General features: G+C 33.3%; 2 protein-coding genes across 2 annotated transcripts; one reads left to right on the plus strand and one right to left on the minus strand.

The window, feature by feature from the left end:
• Nucleotides 1-572: 572 nt before the first annotated feature.
• LOC123706177 (aspartate aminotransferase, mitochondrial) lies at nucleotides 573-8,884 on the minus strand. The gene is made up of 9 exons (XM_045655340.1): nucleotides 8,680-8,884; nucleotides 8,232-8,388; nucleotides 7,868-8,011; nucleotides 6,078-6,284; nucleotides 4,026-4,121; nucleotides 3,520-3,670; nucleotides 1,998-2,172; nucleotides 1,195-1,345; nucleotides 573-863 (listed from the first exon to the last, which is right to left on the minus strand). The coding sequence occupies exons 1-9, from the start codon at nucleotides 8,769-8,771 to the stop codon at nucleotides 741-743; spliced, it is 1,296 nt and encodes a 431-aa protein (XP_045511296.1). The 5' UTR covers nucleotides 8,772-8,884; the 3' UTR covers nucleotides 573-740.
• A 2,258-nt stretch (nucleotides 8,885-11,142) lies between these two features.
• Nucleotides 11,143-19,044, plus strand: LOC123706038 (WD repeat and FYVE domain-containing protein 2). The gene is made up of 9 exons (XM_045655164.1): nucleotides 11,143-11,381; nucleotides 11,705-11,885; nucleotides 13,009-13,175; nucleotides 13,620-13,733; nucleotides 14,048-14,173; nucleotides 14,493-14,689; nucleotides 15,292-15,433; nucleotides 16,601-16,709; nucleotides 18,628-19,044. The coding sequence occupies exons 1-9, from the start codon at nucleotides 11,221-11,223 to the stop codon at nucleotides 18,685-18,687; spliced, it is 1,257 nt and encodes a 418-aa protein (XP_045511120.1). The 5' UTR covers nucleotides 11,143-11,220; the 3' UTR covers nucleotides 18,688-19,044.
• Nucleotides 19,045-20,715: the final 1,671 nt, after the last annotated feature.

The following is a 20,715-nucleotide window of genomic DNA, read 5'->3' on the forward strand; positions in this document are numbered from 1 at the left end:
TATATATAGTGCCATTATTAGATATAGAAAAAACAAATTGTAAATATTATATTATTGTTTTTATTGATATATCAATAATAATAAAATGAGTTAGTATATTTGTATTATATTATTACTAAAAGTAATTTTATTAAACACATTTTGTATGTGTATGTACGTTCTACAAGTAGTATAGTTTAGCGAAATGTTATAGTTTTACATTTTGTATGGATGCAGGTGAATATGCTTAAGATTGTTCACGATGCGATCGAATCGTGGATAAAATGTGTTCCAAAATATATTTAGGCCGCAACCCCATAGGCGTTGTTGTAAAAATTGTACATTTATCTCGTTCAATGCAATGTTAACGATTGACCTGCATCAAGTTTTTAAAATAGAATAAGGATTTTCATTTGTTTGTCGGCTGTAAATATATCGCATAGAATTAGTTTCGTTCTAGAATCACTGCAAACATGTTAATACAATTTTGTGTTTTTGGCATCGAGTTTATTTTATCTACTTATTTTAAAAATAAACAGTTTAATAATTTGGTGTGTTTGATTGAGGTCGGGCGGGTTGAATAAAATACCTTATAAAAAGTTATACTTTTATTAACGCTAACAAATAAAGTAAATAGTATATAAATCTCGATTGGGTGATTTCTATGAAGTAAAAGGCTAGTGAAGCATAAATACTGCATTCATCTGGTACAGTGAGAACAAGAAAACATTTAATGCTTATGGCAGTGCCTATGCTTATATCTAAGAGGTGACCTTGTGTATGGCTTCGGCGACGTAGTCCACGTTTTTGGAGGAGATGCCGGCGACGGAGATGCGACCGTCCTTGGTCAGGTAGACGTGGAACTCCTTGGTGAGACGGTCCACCTGTAATTATAAGAGTTTTTTTTTATGGAAAAATATGAGCCACGTTTTAGTGATGTTATGTACATGTAAACTATTTACACGCAATTAAAAATAGCCTATGTCACTTATAGAGTTTCCTATGAAACTCCTGCACACAGCTATCTTTTAAAGAAATTATTTTCATGATTTTTAACTGACACCGAAGTAATTCTTTTTTTAACCAAAAACTATAAAGCGCCTCCAAATGGGACCACATCTCATAATCACCCAGTCAAAGTTCTGAGATAACAATGGCAAACAAATTGCCGAATTGATAGTCTCCCCTTTTTTAAAGTCGGTTAATAAAACGCACCTGTTCAGGCGTAAGGCCGGTGTAGCAGAACATGCCGATCTGGTCGGTGATGTGTTTCCACGGCAGCTTGTTGCCCGCGCCCTCTATGCCGGCGCGCAGCTTCGTACGCATCGAGATGATGCGGTCTGCCATCAGCTTTACGTCCTTCAACCTGTGTAAATGGTTCTTTAGTTATGGTTATAGATTAACAAAGAGAAAAGTTAATTTTATCTTATTTCTTAAAGTAGGAAAACTTAAAATTGGTAGGTTTATTTAAAATTATTGTCGATAAAAAAGATTCTCTATTTTATATTGTAAATTAAAGTAACAACAAATAACGATGCCTACAATCAAGAATAAAAATTATCCAAAACAAAACTCGTCCTATGCGTCTATTAGGCGGAGTTTTATAATGAGCAGAAAGATTTTCTATAATCAAATTTGAACATTACTACCACAAAATAAAGTGTCATTTTACAGCACCGTAGCGATTTCTTTGACGACCTTTTAAATTGATGATTATTGATGTGTCTAATTTAAAGCATGTCAATACACCTTTAAGAATTTTTTTTTTTTTTATAATATTATTAGCTATTTAATAAGGCCCCGGAATCACAGACGCGATAGAAAATCTATTGTGTCGTGAACCGATCGGGCCGCTCGGGGCTCAATGGGTTAATAAAATTGTGAGAAGTAAATGGATATTATGATGACAATTCTGAAGTACAACGCGAAAAAAACAAACAAGTTTTTTTTTCTATTTTTTGAGAAACAGGTACAAAGACTTTTGGGTTTTATAAAGTTTCTCTAATAAATAAGCTCACCACTGCTGCTTCAGATCGGGCGTGTTCAATATCTCCTGCACCAGCCTAGCTCCGTAGAGCGGCGGGTTGGAGTACATGACGCGGACCATGATCTTCACCTGCGACATCACCTTGGCGGCGGTGCCCGCGTCGCCGCACAGGAACGTGAGCGCGCCCGCACGCTCGCCGTACAAACCTGTACATTTTGTTAAACTTTACTTATCCCATTGAGCCCCGAGCGGCCCGATCTGACCACGATACAATAAATTTTCTATTGTGTCTGTGATTCCGGGGGCTGAGTTATTATTTAGAACTAGCTGTTCCGCGGGGTTTCACCCCCGTGACTCCACTCCTGTTGCCCGTAGCGTGATGAAATATAGCCTATAACCGTCCTCGATAAATGGGCTATCTAACACCGAAAGAATTTTTCAAATCGGACCAGTAGTTCCCGAAATTAGTGCATTCAAACAAACAAGTGATAACTGCGTTAAAAACAACCGACTTCAAACTTGCACTTGCAAAATTTACAAATACCTACAGACAAAAATGCTCATAAAATAAAAACTACTGGGCCTATCCGAATAAAATTTTTATAGGACCAATTCGACAATATCCCGCATCGAACAAAAAAAGAATCACGTAAATCGGTTCAGAAACCTCGGAGTAATCGGTGTACATACATAAAAAAAAAAAAAATATACCGGCCGAATTGATAACCTCCTCCTTTTTTTTGAAGTCGGTTAATAAACAAACTCCTCAGGTTTATAATATTAGTATAGATGAAAAAATATTTTATTAAGTACATTTCGAGGGTAACCATTTTAAAAGGTTTTTGTTTTAATTACGAATCTTTCCGCAAGCGGCTTCGCCCGCGTAGTCGGAAAAAAACTAGCATAATTTCCATTTCCATGCAAGTAACATAACAATTGCTTAAATAATTGTTAAACTAGTGACTAAAGTATTCCGATAAACATAATAAATACATATTATCATGATAAAAAGGTCGAAAATGTGAACGTAAGGAAACCGGTTCTTATCAAATTTTGTTATTATTTAGTTATTTTGGATACATATTTTTCTACAATAATTATTATGATCATAACTGTTATCATGTGACATTTTATTACGTCAAGAAATTTGTGGGGTATGATAAATAAACAACATGCTTTGAAATTATTTCGCAACGTGTGTTTTAACATGATACCAAATTAAAGATTTACAGTCTTACTAATAAAATGTTACCCATTCGCTGTGCAGTGGATTAGTTATTGCAATAACCTGTCTTGTTTTTATGATTGACGTTTCATGTGAGAAAGAGCAGGACACAGCTGTGGTTGAAAATGTTAGAAATTTATCCATTGTATAACTTTTTATTAGTAAGGCCGTTAGTTTAAAGTAAAAAATTTAACGTAACGTAAAGTATAAATAATATTTAAAAAAAAAAAATAAGTGAAACTTCGGCGCGTTGAGAGTAAAATTTCAAGGTCGCGTCATGGTAATACCGTCACGTCGTGGAAATTTATTTAAAAAAATGTCCAATTACCCATATTCTTAGCGAAGCTCTGCGCAAGCGCAACCTGGTGTCCCTCTTTAACGAACAGGCGCACGGCGAACGCGTCGTTGTCGACGTCACCCGTCGCGAAACCCTGGTACGCCATGTCGAAGAACGGGAACAGCTTTCTGTCTTTTACAACCTGGGGAATAGGTTAATTATTATTATGGTGCGTAGGAAGACATTTTTAGAGAAGCCGATTAAATAAGAACAATTTATTTTTATATATCGAGGAAAAGTAGGAAAATGTCCTAAACTTGAACACAGTGTCGAAAGTCAAGACTCAGTTTCGGTCGCAGAGCTAATTATGTAGCATTGGTGCATAAATAATGCAAAAATTGATGACATACAACATTTCTTAAATAAGCTTTTATTATAGAAAACAGCAATGTCAGCCATTGGTCTACCATTATCAGCAGATTCGATGACTAATCACTGCTTGCAAATTTATTCAATTCTATATTTGGATAAGAAAAGAAATTCATAGCCTTTTTTACCTGAGACAATTGTTGCCATTCTTCAGGCCTAGGGTCGACACCAGTGGGGTTGTGAGCGCAAGCGTGGAGCAGGATTATGGAGCCTTCCGGAATTTTCTGTAAACGACAAAATTGTAATAACAATAACTTATTATTATTTAATTTAGCAATGCTGACTAAAAATTTATCAAAATGTTACATCAGTCAGACCGCCTCCTTGGTACAGTGGTTGACGCGTGAGCGTAGAACCGAGGGGTCCTGGGTTCGATTCCCGGTGGAGACGAAGAAAAAAAAAATGTCTCGGTCTGGTAGGACACAGAAGGCTGATCACCTACTTGTCCCTAAAGAAAATCGATCAGTGAAACAGATGTATGCATAATGCATCTGCCCCTTAGGGGTAAGGGGGGTTAGTGGGGACTAGGGGGACACGGGACTTCACTTACATCAGAACTAAAAATGAACTCTGTAAAAAAGGAGCTTATTCTCAAGATTCGCATGGTTAGAACTGCATATAGCATAGCAAATAGCAATTCAATCTTCACTATTACAAGCTTGTATAGTTGTTAGTCCATGCATGAATAAAACAGCTAATACGTGATGCAAAGCCGGTATTAACGTGTTACTATATCTAGCCAGACTTTATTATGTACCAGATCTATACTCGTAATAGTAAACTGGGACACCCATAACATTAATTTGTGATTAAGGTAGGTATATGCATATGTGTACTTGATATTTTTCATTAAAAAGGCAAAAAAAGTTTGAGATTTAGTTTTATAGTATTCAAAGCCTTTAAAAATGAGAAATCGATCACCGGGCGGGATTCTAACCGGCCGCGACAGGATTCTCCCCGGCAAGACGAGAGATGCGGGATCGAATCCTGCCTCGTGATCGAATGTTTTGTATTATTTAAATGTTCTTCTTAAAATAATTCTTAATCTGTGTTCTTAATATTGATTTTATATTGACATAATAACAGCTGATCAACATACACATATTACAATCTTAGATAATGTAACTTTGTAGATAATCCCAAGCGCCGTTGCCGCTGGATTATATAGATATTGTCTTAGATAATATTATATTTTATTGTTTCTTGTGTTTTTTTTCAATACACGTGTTATTTAAAAAAATAGCGTCTTTTTTTCATAATATAAATAAGCTTCTTAAATATAATACTGATGTGGAAGGAGATTAAGAAAAATTCACGTTTATAATTGTTAAAGACAGTGCGTACCTATGTAACGTGTAGATATATGAAAGAAAAACATTAATTTATTTCTTTTGATTTCAACTTTCAAGTCGATTAATTTTTTTTCAAACTAGAAAGCAACTTTGAAAAGACGCTTACATTGCAGAATTTTTATTCATAAAAAAAACATTAAATATGAATATCGATCCATGATTTGTAAAAAATAAAAATCTAACCACATAGTAGCATTTGTATGAAACATAAATTATCTACGTAACTAGGCGTACGTGCTGTAACCCCATAACAACATAATATAAGCACCGAAATAAAGATAACAATTTCTATAACACCATAACAGCTATCTATTATAGCCCTGACATTGTATTACGCAATGACCTCCCGCTAAAACTGGTTAATGTACGTAATGCGTTATCAATCATGCCGGCACTGCGTGATAGTTATCACAAGACACAAATATGCTTTATAAGTTGTTTTAGTTCTGAATGGATAAGATCAGAACCTAACTTACCAAATACTTTAATCATATTGTAAATTAAGCGATTAGGACTAATCTGTCAAGTTACCAAGTATAAACAATGCAATGGTGCTTAATGTAATATAATAGTATATATTAGCTGTAAATGATTATCAATAGATTATTATTAGTATTAGAAATGTAACATTATAAACAACTGTTTGATTCATAATTCATATGTAAATATTCAAATAAGTACTTTAGTATCTCACTCACTCGTCTCTACAAGTCGGGCAATTGCCTGACTTTCATATTACCATTTTGGAGAGTGCATAACTTGTTTATGACTTGTAGATGACAGATGTACCGTATAATAACTAAATAGAAGCCAACATAAAATACTTACAGAGATATCTTCAATAGCTCCCTTCAGATCGAAACCGTTTGTTTTGGGGTCATAGTAGCGGTACTTCTTGTGTGTAAGGTTGAGTGTGTTGCAGATTTGTGGGTGGTTTCCCCAGGTGGGTGTCGACATCCATAGTTCCCTGGTCTTCGCGTAGTGTTTGGTGATGAATTCGAAACCCAGTCGTAGAGCTCCAGTGCCGGACAGTGTCTGGAGAGAAAAATAAGCATTTTCATTTGTTTATTCTGAGAACTTTGTACAGGTGCAGATGTACTTGAATTCAAAAAAATATAAAAAAAATATAAAAATTAAGGTTAATACTTAAAAGTATAATATAATTACGTTAGATTAGTAATATAAAATACTGTGCTTTGTTGCACAGCGCGAACATATGTAGGAAAGCAGAGAAAAGTTTCGGCTTGGAAAATTGTTGTAAGCCAGGTATATTATATACTTGGTTTCCGCCCGCGGCTTCCCCGCGCAGTCAAAGAAAACCCCGCATAACTAGTTCACGTTCCCGTGGGATTTCCGGGATTGCGTAACTTTCCCGGGATAAAAAGTAGCCTATGTCCTTTCTCGGGTATCAAAATATCTCCATACCAAATTTCATGAAAATTGATTCAGTAGTTTAGGCGTGATTGAGTAACAGACAGACAGACAGAGTTACTTTCGCATTTATAATATTAGTATGGATTAGTTGCCAGAATGAGTTTGATGATTATAGTAAAATTGACTTTAAAATGAGACTATTACGCTTTACATTTACGAAAATTAGAACCTGTTCTAGCATATCATAGCGTGATTTTAGTCCATGTTTATGTGGCGAATTCTAATTCTTAAACTAGTTCGATAAGCAATATTATTTATCAAAGGAATATTTTGCACCACAAGCACCTATATAGATAAAATATTATATCATTTTATAGCCAGCTTATCTTGCGAATTCGTAATAATGTATAAATAATGACTAGACTCCTGTGTGTAATCTTATAAGAATTATAAAAAAATTATTACACTTTAAAAATGAACAGATATTAATTTCAATTTATTTTTGAATGCAAATTTTACCTTTTGATATTTTTTTTGAACACATTCTGAGAGTAACAAATCAATATATTATCTTCACATAATACTATACATATGGGCTTTTGCGCATATGTGTATGTTATCCCAGAATCAAACGGGTCAACTTAAAAAAAGGTTAGATGATCTTAATCATTTTCTGTAATAGATTTCTACCTCAATACACAAGAGTTTGTAAATATACAATGTCTACAATATCCAATGTGCAAAGTTCTCCATATATTTTAATCTGCACAAAAATAACATTCCTACGGCAACTGTTTATCAATTTTGGCAGTATTCCATGTGCCCACACCATCCTAATTCCTACCTTGACACACTGTATTTAGTTTTGGAGTCAATGTCAAGAACTTTGTTACCAAGCATAATATGTTTACTAATCAAAAATAGACAGTTCAATATTTAGTCAATATTTAGTTTTATTTATAGAATGAGGGTATATGTAATAGAACTCATTAAATTTGCAACACTGACCTAGAAAGATAACTGTTTCAAGGCCTCTTTAGGGGTGAGACGTGAGAACTAGGATATTATGCTTTTTGGATATTTTAATAGAATTATAGTCACAAAGATAAACTTAGATTATGTTGCATTAATATAATATCTTTAAAATAATAACTGGCAATAAAAAAAATTATGATGAGAATATTATAAAAAAGTTATGATATTATTTTAAAATAATGTTAAATGGTTACAAAAGGAATACTCACTTGAACAGTAACATTAGACTTGTTTTGAAGAACAGGGCTGTTTTCACCAAAGGCAAGTTTGGCCACAGCATCGGTGTAGCTGGTTTCCCCTCCGATGGGTGCATACTCGTGATTTAAAGATTTCTTGAGGAGGATTTCTTCAGCCTAGGAAAAAAAATACTCTTTAAGAACTATTAAACAACACAACTAAACTCACATAAAATACTTTAAACACTGTCAGACAGTACAATTTTTAAAGATTTGAATTGTTTAGTAATTTTTAAATTTATTAATGCCTTTGGAACCAGTCAACTGTATGTTATAACAATACGGAATGCAATATAAAAACTAAAGATACTGTAAACAAAAATCAAAATGTGTGTACCTTTCTGACTGATGGTAAAACGAAGGGGTTTCCATTATCGTCACGGTAAGCACCAACACCAAGATTCACTTTTTTGGGATTTGTGTCCCTTTTGTATGCCTCAGTTATTCCCAGAATAACATCTGGTGGGCCCATCTCCACATTGCTCCACCATGTGCTGATTAATTCAATGAAATAAATAAAATTTAAATTAAATAATATAGCAGTTCATAACCAGTAAATTAAACCTCTTTCTTAATTTATTGATTATAAAAAATTCCACTACTTATTAATTCCAATAAGAAATTTTACCCATGTTGAAGGTATAATTTTAATATATTTTAAGTTTCCTCGACGCCTTAAATATTTCCATTTTGTTTGTTAAAGTAAATAAACAAATAACTAACACTAATACGTGTCAATACGGTGTTACGTAAAATAACCAAAAAGCCGGTGACCGGTACTCTACCTGTTTGCCCGCACAGCGGTATTTCCAATTATCGAATCAACATTATTATTTTTTAGAACGTGCACAGTTAATTTCCTCACAACTTGTGCCATTGTAATATGTTGTAATACTGTTAGCCACACGAACAGCGAAACTTAACTGAACTGTCTGAAATTAGCAAGTATCAAGTACCTAGGTAGATAAAAATGATAGATTTGCGCGATTTGCGGATATCATATGTTGGGGATACCGCACTCTCCACAATGTTTTTCCATAATTTTGAACTATGTAAAGCTAAAAAATCGTTATAAAAATAACTACTGTAAGGTAAGTGCTATGATTATAATGATTTGATTTATTATTTGTTACGATATTTAACATAAAAACGACTCGGTTAATAGCAAAATGTTGACTGTATAGGCAATAAGGTACATTAGGGTACATTAATGGGTACATTACAATTTTTTTTATTTTAGTTGAGCCAAAAATTCAAACATCGATGACAATACATTAATTTCATGAGTTTTCATTTACATTAAAAAAACTAAAATTTGTGACCACATAATTAATATGATTGATAAGTGCAATTAAAACTTATCATTATATTTTTCCTTAAATTCGGAAATCGTAAAAAGCTGGCAATATTATAAAACAACTTGAAAATTGCAGAGGCAAAAACAAACGTCATTGAAGCAATGTCGTTGAGAGGTCATGCCAGAGTAAAGATTCTTTCATAATGTATAATTGTCTATTAAATAATTATTAACATTAAATCTGATACTGTGTCTGATACTTTATGTAACGTGGCAAAAGATACTTTGAAGTTTGAACGTGTTTCGTATTGGTTTCGTATCAATTATTTTTTTGATATACATATATGTTACAGGAAATGTATGTAATCTGTCATTGTATACAATTCCTAGGAAATGTATACAATTCCTAAAATCGTACGGAAATGTGTGAAATAAATTATTTTATACACATTTCCTAGGAAATCTATACATTTCCTAAATAGCTATCGGAAATGTAAAACATTTAAGATATTGATATGCCGCAGGCAAGGGTTGGACTAAAGCAAAGGGGGCACAGGACTTAAAAAATTTTTGATGGAGTTGGTGTCATTATAACACCTATTTATTATTGTTTTATCGTAAAGATTACGCTTATATAAGCATGTTTTATAGGAACAACTTTTCTCTAAAATCAAAAATAGCCGAGATATTCGCCCTCAAAGTTAGGTTAGGTTTAGGTTAGGTTAGCCGTTAGGTTAGGTTAGGTTTGTTAAAAAAAAAACTACACAGAAATAGGAGCCCCGCGAAGCGGGGCTCCATCGACGAAGATCGAACGATCGAAGATAATAATATGAACATAATATTATTACAATTTTACGGTATGACTGTTACCCGATTGTATCAATAAGAGCTATAATAAAAAAAATAACAACGTGTTTTATTACAGAAAGCATTTACTTTACACATTTCCTAATACGATATAGGAATTGTATACAATTCCTAGGAAGATTATACATTTCCTAGGATATGCATGCATTAAATAGTTTTTTAAACAATATTTTATACATTTCCTAAATGGTATCGGAATTGTACACATTTCCTAGGAATTGTATACAATTCCTTGATTTCATACATTTCCGGTAACATATTATATATTAAAAAAGGAAAGCAATTTTTTTTTGCTTTTCATGGCAAGAGCACAGAGCAAGTAATATGGCAAGAAGATGCCAGTTTTTTATTTTTATTTTATTTAGTATTTGCCAGGGTCAAGTATGTAGGAAAGTGGTAGGAAAGCAATTATTACAAAAAAGAATATCAGCTTTTTTTTAAAAAATATGCTGTATAAGCTGTCGCTTGATAATAGTTTATTAATGAATATTGAAATTTAATTTTAAGCTATTGCATAGCTTCTATCGCGGGCCTTGAGCGTGGGGACCGAATCGAGAAATTCCGTAACGAAAAACCTCACACTCCCCACTCCGACGGGCGGAGGTGTCGTGGTGCTTGAAGGCACAGCCTGTGGGCAAGCATGCAATAGCTTTACCGCGGCCACACCGCGGCAGGCCACACGTCATTTTTTAATTATTAAATACGATGTGAAAGGTGTGTGAAAGTTCTATAAATAGGTACTATACTAATAGTATTTAATCAAATTTTAATTTAATGTTTAATTATTAGCATCTATGAGTGTTTCTGTGTACACACATCTTATCAATTATCATTACCTATTAATTAAATTATTAAACGTTTCATTTTACGTTTAAATGAAAAAAATAAATAAATTGTTATTTATTTTTATTAAACTTAATACTTTTGTTAAACGTCTTTTTTATAAAATAAAATATTTGGCTTTCATTATTTTTAATAGCGTATTGAAGTTTTCATTACAGTAACAATTAAGTGTTACACAATAATAAATGCAAGAATAAATGACATATTTCAGAACGATTTTCGGTTTAGTCATTTTATGCCGGAATGTCAAAATTATTATGACGTTTTTCTTTTCGTAAAGAAGTGACGACAAGTGTTTATTTGCAAGAAAATTAAAAATATGGCTGCAGAAATTAAGCCTGCTCCTAGAACACCCAATGATAGATTTTCTACAACCAAAAAACCAGCACTTCTGAGTAAATTAGAAGGCTGTACCGACGACGTTAATGCTGCAGTTGTTATACCTGGGGAGGATGGAGTAATTAGCGTTTGCGATGATAAGTAAGTGTTTTTCAACGCTGTAACCGACAATATTGCGTACTTCATCAATGTTAAGTCGTCATCATCAAATTTATATTCCGATTAACTTGATAAAAAGGTAACGACTGTCATTGCAAAACTGGTTAAACGCCCTAGAGGGAAAGAGTATTTCAAAGTTCATCGGGGTTGTTCTTGAAGGAAGGACCGACATTCAATTATTTAAAACGATCAATTATCATGATATGTGTGACATATAATATTGTTTTTTAGTTTTCATACTATTTTTTACTATATATTTAGTTAACTCAATTCAATACTAAACATAATCTACCTTTTTTCTTTAGAACTGTACGAGTATGGCTGAAGAGGGATTCGGGACAGTATTGGCCTAGTATCTGTCAATACATGCCCTCTGGATGCACCTCAATGTTCTACACTCCAGAGACGAGGCAACTGTTTATTGGTCAAGAAAATGGGACAATATCAGAGTTTACTCTGGCTCCAGATTGTAATAGAATAAATCCTGTAAGTTGGCCATATTTAAGTTTAGCACATCTAATAATATGTCAAACAAAATTAGTGGAATTTACAGGGAGGATAAGAATAAACCATTATTAAATATAACTTGTGAAGTTGCAGTAATCCGAATCACTAATAATTTTATTACTATCAATTGATATTCACCTCAGAAACCACAGGATAAATAATATACATCTATTGTCATGTATATTGCAAGTATGAGTCTTAATTGGCTAGATCTCCAATTAAATTTTATATGAAATATTATTTACACTTTATTTTTTACACTTATCTATACTAATATTATAAAGAGGAAAACTTTGTTATGTAATGAATAGGCTCATAAACTACTGGACCGATTTTGATGAAATTTGGTACAGACAACGCTGAGAAAGAACATAGGCTACCTTTTTTTGCGAAATATGTACCACGGGCGAAGCCTGGGTGGACCGCTAGTATTATATATTTTTATTTTTTACACTTTAAAGTTTATGTTGCAGTGTAAATATTTTGAATGGTGTGTTATATTGTTAATTGATGTGTTAATGTTGTTGTATGCTTATGGATCCTTGGTTTTTGCAACAAAATTTATAATTTTTTACAAAGGCATAATATCGTAAATAGGATATTTGAATTGTTTTAATATATAGCTATAAAAAACGATGTGTGGCACTCGGGGACTGACGCGGTAAAGCTATTGCATGCTATTCCTTCAAGCCATACCTCTGCCCGTTGGAGTGGGGAGCGTGAGGTTTTTTCGTTACGGAATTTCTCGTTTCGGTCCCCACGCTCAAGGTCCGCTATAGAAGCTATGCGATAGCTTAATAATGTAAAATAACAAATGTGTGGTGTACAATTTTAACATATTGTTTGGCATACATACATAAGTTTTAATTGAAACAAGAGAAAGTGGGCTAATTAATATGTTCATTTGATATTCACAAATAATCTGGTTCTGTACTAAGCAAAAAAACCTAAAAAAGCAGCAATAAATTTTCTGTCCTATGAATTATATTGATAGCTACCACAGAAAATACACTTAGAACATCTCAGTTCAATATTTATCTAATTAACAATTGGACCAAAAGCAGCCATACTCTAATCTATTTAAACAATTTCCATTCAACAGAGTCGAGAATACTTAGCACACACAGCCAGAGTTACAGCAGTTGTCTTCTCATTAAGTTGCGAATGGGTTCTGTCTGTGAGTCGAGACAAGATGTTCTCGTACCACTGTAGTGAAACTGGGCGCAGGATTGGTGGTTACTCCTTTGAAGCGTGGTGTACAGCTTTGCAGTATCCTTTTTAATGTTTATCATGAGTTTTAATGTAGTTGTTTATACAATTTGTTGTATTGAAGAAAAATTGTGAGTTGAAAGTGAAGTTTGATATTTGATTTGTTTGGTATTTTTGATGTTTCCTCTACTGATTATATTTAATTTTAATTTTTTAATTTTGTGGAATGTTACATGGAAAGAAAGTTAGACTACACCAAAAGTTATCTACACTAATATTATAAAGAGGAAAACTTTGTTTGTTTGATTGTAATGAATAAGCTCATAAACTACTGGACCCATTTAAAAAATTCTTTCACCATTCGAAAGCTACATTATCCACGAGTAATATATTATCACGCTAAGATCAACAGGAGCGGACGCGCGCGTGGGTGAAACCGCGCGGCACAGCTAGTTTTATATATTTTTCGTTTACAATTTGACATTTCCTGAACAAATAATACAGATTTGATTCCCAATCAAAATATGCATTTGTCGGAGACTACAGTGGTCAAATAACAATGTTGAAATTAGATAATAACGGAGCTACACTCGTCACGACATTGAAGGGTCATACTGGGTGAGATTTTTATTAAAAATAATTTGCTTGTTTTTTAGCATTGGTTAGCATGTATGTACACTAGATCAAAGTATCACATATTTGTTAATACTTCTATTGTAATATTACTAGATGTAGAAGGTAGGATAAATTTTAAAAGAAAATTGTAAAACATAATATGTACAGCACTTATTTCTTATTTTGAAAGTAAGTTTGTTTTCTCGCATTTATTAGATTGTACCTTATTGAATTTTAGTTTAATTTGTTGCCAGCAACGAAATAACAAGTGTTTTTTTTTTCGTCGAATAATGAATCCTTTTATTAATTGATTTCAGGTCTGTAAGAGTGTTGAATTGGGCCGCAATACCTCAGTTACTATTTAGTGGTTCCTTTGACCAGACAATAATTGTGTGGGATATAGGTGGACAGAAGGGCACAGCTTACGAACTTCAAGGACATAGGTAAGAATGGTTTATTAAACGAAATACAACATCAAATTACAATAAAAAATATTTACCATCTTATTAGACAAAAAGTTAGAATACACACTTTCTTTTTATATTTTGTGTAGCATTATCATAATTTTATCTTATAATCTGTGCCTTTAGAATTTCTATTAAAGATTTCTAATAATGTGCAAATGTAAATTCATTTTTATAGATATATGTATATCTATTTTTTTGAATCACAGACAAGAAAAAAATAAAAAAATCTTCCAAAATCTGTGCTCAAATGGTGCTCAATTTCAAATTTCGAATTGTCATTTTATTTATTTTTTAGCAACAAAGTGACCGGGCTCTGGTACGTGGGCGGTTGCCAGCGGCTCATATCGAGCGGCGAGGACGGCGCGCTCGGCGTGTGGGAGATGGGCGTGCCGCGCAAGGAGACGCCCACGTGGCGCGAGTCGGACACGTGCCAGCTGTGCCGTGCGCCCTTCATATGGAACGTGCGTGCCATGATGGAGAAGAAGCAGCTGGGTGAGCGGTTTATACATAAAATACACCCAAATTTTGTTAATATAAGTGGAGGGTCAAGTACAGCGAGTAGCCTGCATAAAATAAATAAAAGTGCGAAACAGTGGGGAGGAAACCGGCATGTCAAATAATCATAAGTTCAACGACATGTTACATCTGCCAACCCGCACTCGGCAAACGTGGTTTACGTCCTGATTGTAGTGTCCCTGGACTGGGCATATAAAGGACCGATGATGATAATAAAGGAGTGTTTGGGTCCGTGGGTATATTTTTTTTGTACAATTTAAAACCCACTAAAAAATTCCGACCATCATCCTATAATTAGCTGCTGCTGTAACCTCCTTGATATTGTTGAATGTGTATATTTCAATCTATTTCTATCAACCTACCTGTGGTAGATGTTAAAAATATGACGATTCCCAAGTGCTTCTAAAAAAAGTCTAATTGAAGAAATAAATGTTCGATTTTGAGTTTATCAATGTAATAACACAGCCCCCGGAATCACAGACACAATAGAAAATCTATTGTGTCGTGGTCCGATCGGGCCTCAATGGGTTAAGGGGAAGAAATACTGTTTGATACTCGAATATAAAACTTGCATGCAGGTCTCCGGCAGCACCACTGCCGCTGGTGCGGCGCGGCGGTGTGCGGCGCGTGCTCGCCGCACCGCCTGCCGCTGCCCGTCATGGGCTTCGAGTTCCCGCAGCGCGTCTGCTCCGCCTGCTACGACACGCTGCGCCATGAGCCGTGAGTACACACCTATAAATTACTAGCTTACCGCCCGCGGCTTCGTCCGCTTTGTCTAAATCCAATAATATACTAAAACCTTCCTCTTGAATAACTCTATCTATTAAACAAGTGATAACTGCGTTAAAAACAACCGACTTCAAACTTGCACTTGCAAAATTTACAAATACCTACAGACAAAAATGCTCATAAAATAAAAACTACTGGGCCTATCCGAATAAAATTTTTATGGGACCAATTCGACACCATCCCGCATCGAACAAAAAAATAATCACGTAAATCGGTTCAGAAACCTCGGAGTAATCGGTGTACATACATAAAAAAAAAAATATATATACCGGCCGAATTGATAACCTCCTCCTTTTTTTTGAAGTCGGTTAAAAAAACCGCATCAAAATCCGTTTCGTAGTTTTAAAGATTTAAGCATACAAAGGGACAGAGAAAGCGACTTTGTTTTATAATATGTTGTGATGAGTAACTTGGTAGCTGATAAAAAAGATCTTTAGTATGGAATATTGATAAGAAGGTAGTTTTAATCCGCTGACGCGCCAGCTCGTTTGCCCGCTAATACTTAAAAAAAAAGAACTCAAAAGTTGAGTTATTTTATTATTTGATTAATATTTGTGCATTGATTTTTTGTTATCCTGTATCACAATGATAAAGAATGTATAAAGAGTGTGTCGGAAAAAAATCATTAGAAAAATATTGCCATACTCATTAAATCTTCCCGACAACGACCAGCGCTGTCGTATGCCATACGATAGTCTCGTTTAGCACATTTCATCGGTACTGACACGTTACGCATACGGTGTGCGACGTTGCCAGACCGCTGCACGCAACTATCACACTATCCCGTAAATAAGGGACAAAAGCCTTTATTTTTCGCTTTATAAGTTTTCATCTATTTATTTATTTTATTTTTATTTATTTAACATATTTCTTACATGATATAATTTACATTAATGATGAAATCATAAACATTAAGTTAAGTATACCATAAGCCCACAAACCGCTACATATGTTTTCATACTATAAAGTTAAAAAATCTTTGAAAAGACCTTTCATTATCCGAATTACACATTATTTAATAAAAATAAAATACAATTTTAAAATATATAAGCATCTGGGTTAAAATTTAACATGAATTGTCTCTCGTTCCTGTTTCAGACGAGAATCACTCGCATCATTCCACGATATGAAACACGCAGTGGCGTCCCTATACGTTGACGAGGCTACGGGCAGAATGTGTACTGCTGGCAAGGATAGAGTTATTAAGGTAAATTTACTTTTTTTGAGAATTATATTTTTAAGTTTCGGATTCAAATTTACCTTTTGAGTTTAATTTGATTATGACATCAATAGAATAATTCGATTTATTTTTTCTTAAGTAGGAAGGGACATTCTTTTATGCTTTTACATGTTTGAAATCAGATCTTTTGATTCTTAGTTACTTACTAAAAATCAAAAAAAGATGCGATATATTCGCTTATTACCCTGTTAGTGTAATGCAAGAACATTTTTATCTCTTGATAATTGATTGTATGGTATCAAGGTCGACAGTTAAGCGTAGAATTTTAATTTCGTCATTTAAATGTTGATTGATTTAAAACTTTGATGATATTTTTATTTTTAAATTGTATTGAACTGAATCAGGATTATAAAAAACATGTAAAATTTAATTAATTTACTACGAAAATACGCAGTTCAATAGATTTGTAAGAACAGGAAAAATTATATAAATTTTGTTGAAATGTATCTCCTACGTATTCATGTTTTTTACATAACATGTAATATTATGAAAAATACAATTATTATAGAAATTAGCAGAAATACAAAAGTATTTTCAAGGTGCGGTAATTTCCTAATAAAATCTTATGACCTTGCAAAATCAAACAATATGTAATTTAAATTCACACATGAGTCACAGTCGCTAAGTAAATATGACCTAAAAGTGATCAAGATTACCTACGTCACACCTTTTGTTTTTCTTCTAGATATTAATATTGGATAATATTAATTCACGCTTCTGTAGAGATGTCCTTGTCGATTCCATGTAATTTATGACTATGTGAAATAGTTGTGATAAGGTTATATCCGAATGTCCAGCGGGTTTTGATTTATTATGAAATAAATTGTGAATCATGATGTATTCGGTTTTTTAAATGTTGCAATTCAGTATGGAAGAGGTTTTATCTAAAGTTTCGAGTATTTCTTTATGGTTTAAAGAAATGTTGCAAATTATGTTTCTTATAAATTGTTTTGAATAATTTCAAAACATTGATGATTCTGGGTAATATGAACTTTTTAAATGAAATTTAACTAAATACGGCGGACCTCTTCGATAGTACGGATACTAAAATCTATAACCAATAAAATATGTTACCCTTTTCTTATCTACTTTTTTCAATTGACCGTGCGTTGCAATCTGTTTACTACATTATTGCAGGTTGTTAGTTAGATAAAAATCAATACGAATAAGAAAGTCTTATGGGGCATTAAAATATCTTGCGAAAACATCGCTAAATATTTTTCAGAAAATAGTAAAATTTCTCAAGTTTACGACAACCTTCTGTGGGACGATCAATTCAACAACATAAATATAACATGAAACGTATGTTTGTTTATGCTATATACATTAATTTATCATCATTAATGTCATGCTTGCAGTGATGCAGGCTATTTTTACGACGGCCCACAAATACCAATGTGGACTGATTGATTTATCATATTATAACTGCAAGGTAAAATAACCGGATCTTATATTTTGCGTGATTGTCGCAAAATTACATTTTTTGTACCCGCTTTAGTTGCAGCAGTTTCTCGGAAAGTAATTTCTATAGTAATTTTAATAATAGAGTGAAGTCAATGAACTAGATAGCAAGATATTTGAAAAGAAAAAAAAATACTTAAGTGAGACACATTTATGAAAAAACATACATCCAAGATATTATAAAAGAATTTTTGAAAATAGTCATAAATAAGGTTTGTATATTTAGATCTACGTTTTTAATATTTGGATATTTGTTACACGTGCAAAAACAGTTAAACGTACTTGATACTTTTTGCCCAGTAATTGATATTGAACTACGTAAACAAAGTCATTGATCAGTCAAAGAATATATATTTCTTAATACTTATTACATCACTTGCTGGTGTATTATTTTTTTATGATTTTTTTATAATATTTTGCTCAGGTATGGGACATCAGCGTACTGCTAGCGCCGGCCCCGAAGCCGGGCACCAGCGTCCAATAACCTCTATGATGTGCTTCGTCCACACGATCGAGACTCGCTTGTCACACCAGGTTGTATGTATAGTCTGTGGCGGCCGATCTAATCGACGCGCATTATCTGTGCAACTACGGCATGTTCGAATTTCAAACGAAAATTATTCTTCTTTTAAGCGTGAGATGTACCTATCCTCTAAATTAACGTTTACTATACATAGTAAATTTATTTTTGTAATTTCGTGCCTACGCAGTATCCAAATACAGAAAGGTCGCTTTCAAGGTCGAATAGGTAATAATGACCATCTTATAGTTTTTAAAGGATGCGTTTATCTTCGGAGATTAGTCATTGTATTGAAGCAAACTGTAGCGGACATAAAAGATAGATTTTTTTCATTGAGATAATATTAATATGGAGACGATACCGCCTACATCACTTATGTTCCACTCAACATACGTCATGTGGCGTAACTGCACTCAGTCGCTGCTCGCTCATTGGCGCGAACGTCACGCTCATTTTTTATTTGTTTTAAAGTGAAACGCATCAAATATGCCTACGTGTGTGTTACGATATTGCACAAATAATACAAAGAATACGGAAAAGTGCAAAGGAATACCTTTTCATCAGTAAGTAACTAGATAATAATTTTTAAAACTTAGTTAGAGCAAAATTTTTGGCGGGCGACATTTTGTCATAGATTAAAAATTTAAGATATGACATTGGGCATGAAATAAGTGTTGTTAGTAATATTTGCTGGCGTATACTTTTATAGTATAAAATAATAATTTTACATATTTAGAAAAGCACAGACTGGTTGTTAATTGAAAAAAGGTGAAATCATGAAATATGAAAATCAATTACTCAATCACCAATTTTTTTTGTTCATTGATTTTAATCAAGTTTTTAATTGATATTGTATAAGCTACTGACTTGAACGTATAATTGAATTATTATTTATTTATCTGCACTAATATTATAAAGAGGAAAACTTTGTTTGTTTGTTTGATTGTAATGAATAGGCTCATAAACTACTGGACCGATTTTGATGAAAGGAGAATGCCCATTTTTGGTACTGGTTTTTCTCATGCATCAAGACAACAATACTATTAAAAAAAATCTCGGCAATTTAGAGGCCTTCTTACCATCGGAAAATATATTTTGAACAGGGAATGTTTTGTAAAATCTAATAAGACATGTAATTGTTTAGATCCGTTATTATAGATTTAGTGTCCATTACCGGTTACCACGGTAACCAAGCGGTAACTTATTACATTTACTATGGTAAATAGCTAAATGTATTTATATCGATTATTGTTTTCATTGAATTACAAAAAAAATCAATTAACATAAAATCACTCTTTAAGGTATTGTTTTTACACTGTAGGTTGTTTTAACAAAGATAGTGAAGTAAAATAATATAAATATGTATATATAAAAAAAATATTATTATGACATAGCTTGGTAGGTAACCAGTTATTTCTTATTTGTTTCTTTCTTCGAATATGTAGTGAAAAAATGATTCAAACAACAACAACAACAACAACATGTAAACCGAATAAAAACTCAATTGGCATTTTTTAAGTATATATTTAGGTTTTCTTGAAATCCGTCCCGGAAGATTTCTGGTGCCTACCTACACTAGCCGATGAACAGATAGACTTTGTCTGAAAGTATAAGCTCTACGCATAGATTAAATATGTTAATCGAAAAATAACCTTTGGACGATAAAATGTTACCTAAATCACACATAAACCTAACTAAATCGGGGTTATTTAAGTTTTGAGGTTATTTCACATTTTTCTCAATATCTTGAAAACCCCTGTTTTGATCACAAAAAAATCAATTGGTAAAAATCTTTTGAATATCGAAGAACCCTCCAAAACCACTCTGGCATTGACGCAACACTGTACTGTGGTCCATACTTTCATGGGCATTCTCCTTTGGCACAGACAATCTTAAGACCCTGAGAAAGAACATAGGCTACTTTTTATTGCGAAATAATATGTACCACGGGCGAAGCCGGGGCGGACCGCTAGTTCAGAGATAAGTAATTAA

The sequence above is a fragment of the Colias croceus genome, chromosome 3, assembly GCF_905220415.1.
Source record: "Colias croceus chromosome 3, ilColCroc2.1".
NCBI lineage: Eukaryota > Metazoa > Arthropoda > Insecta > Lepidoptera > Pieridae > Colias > Colias croceus.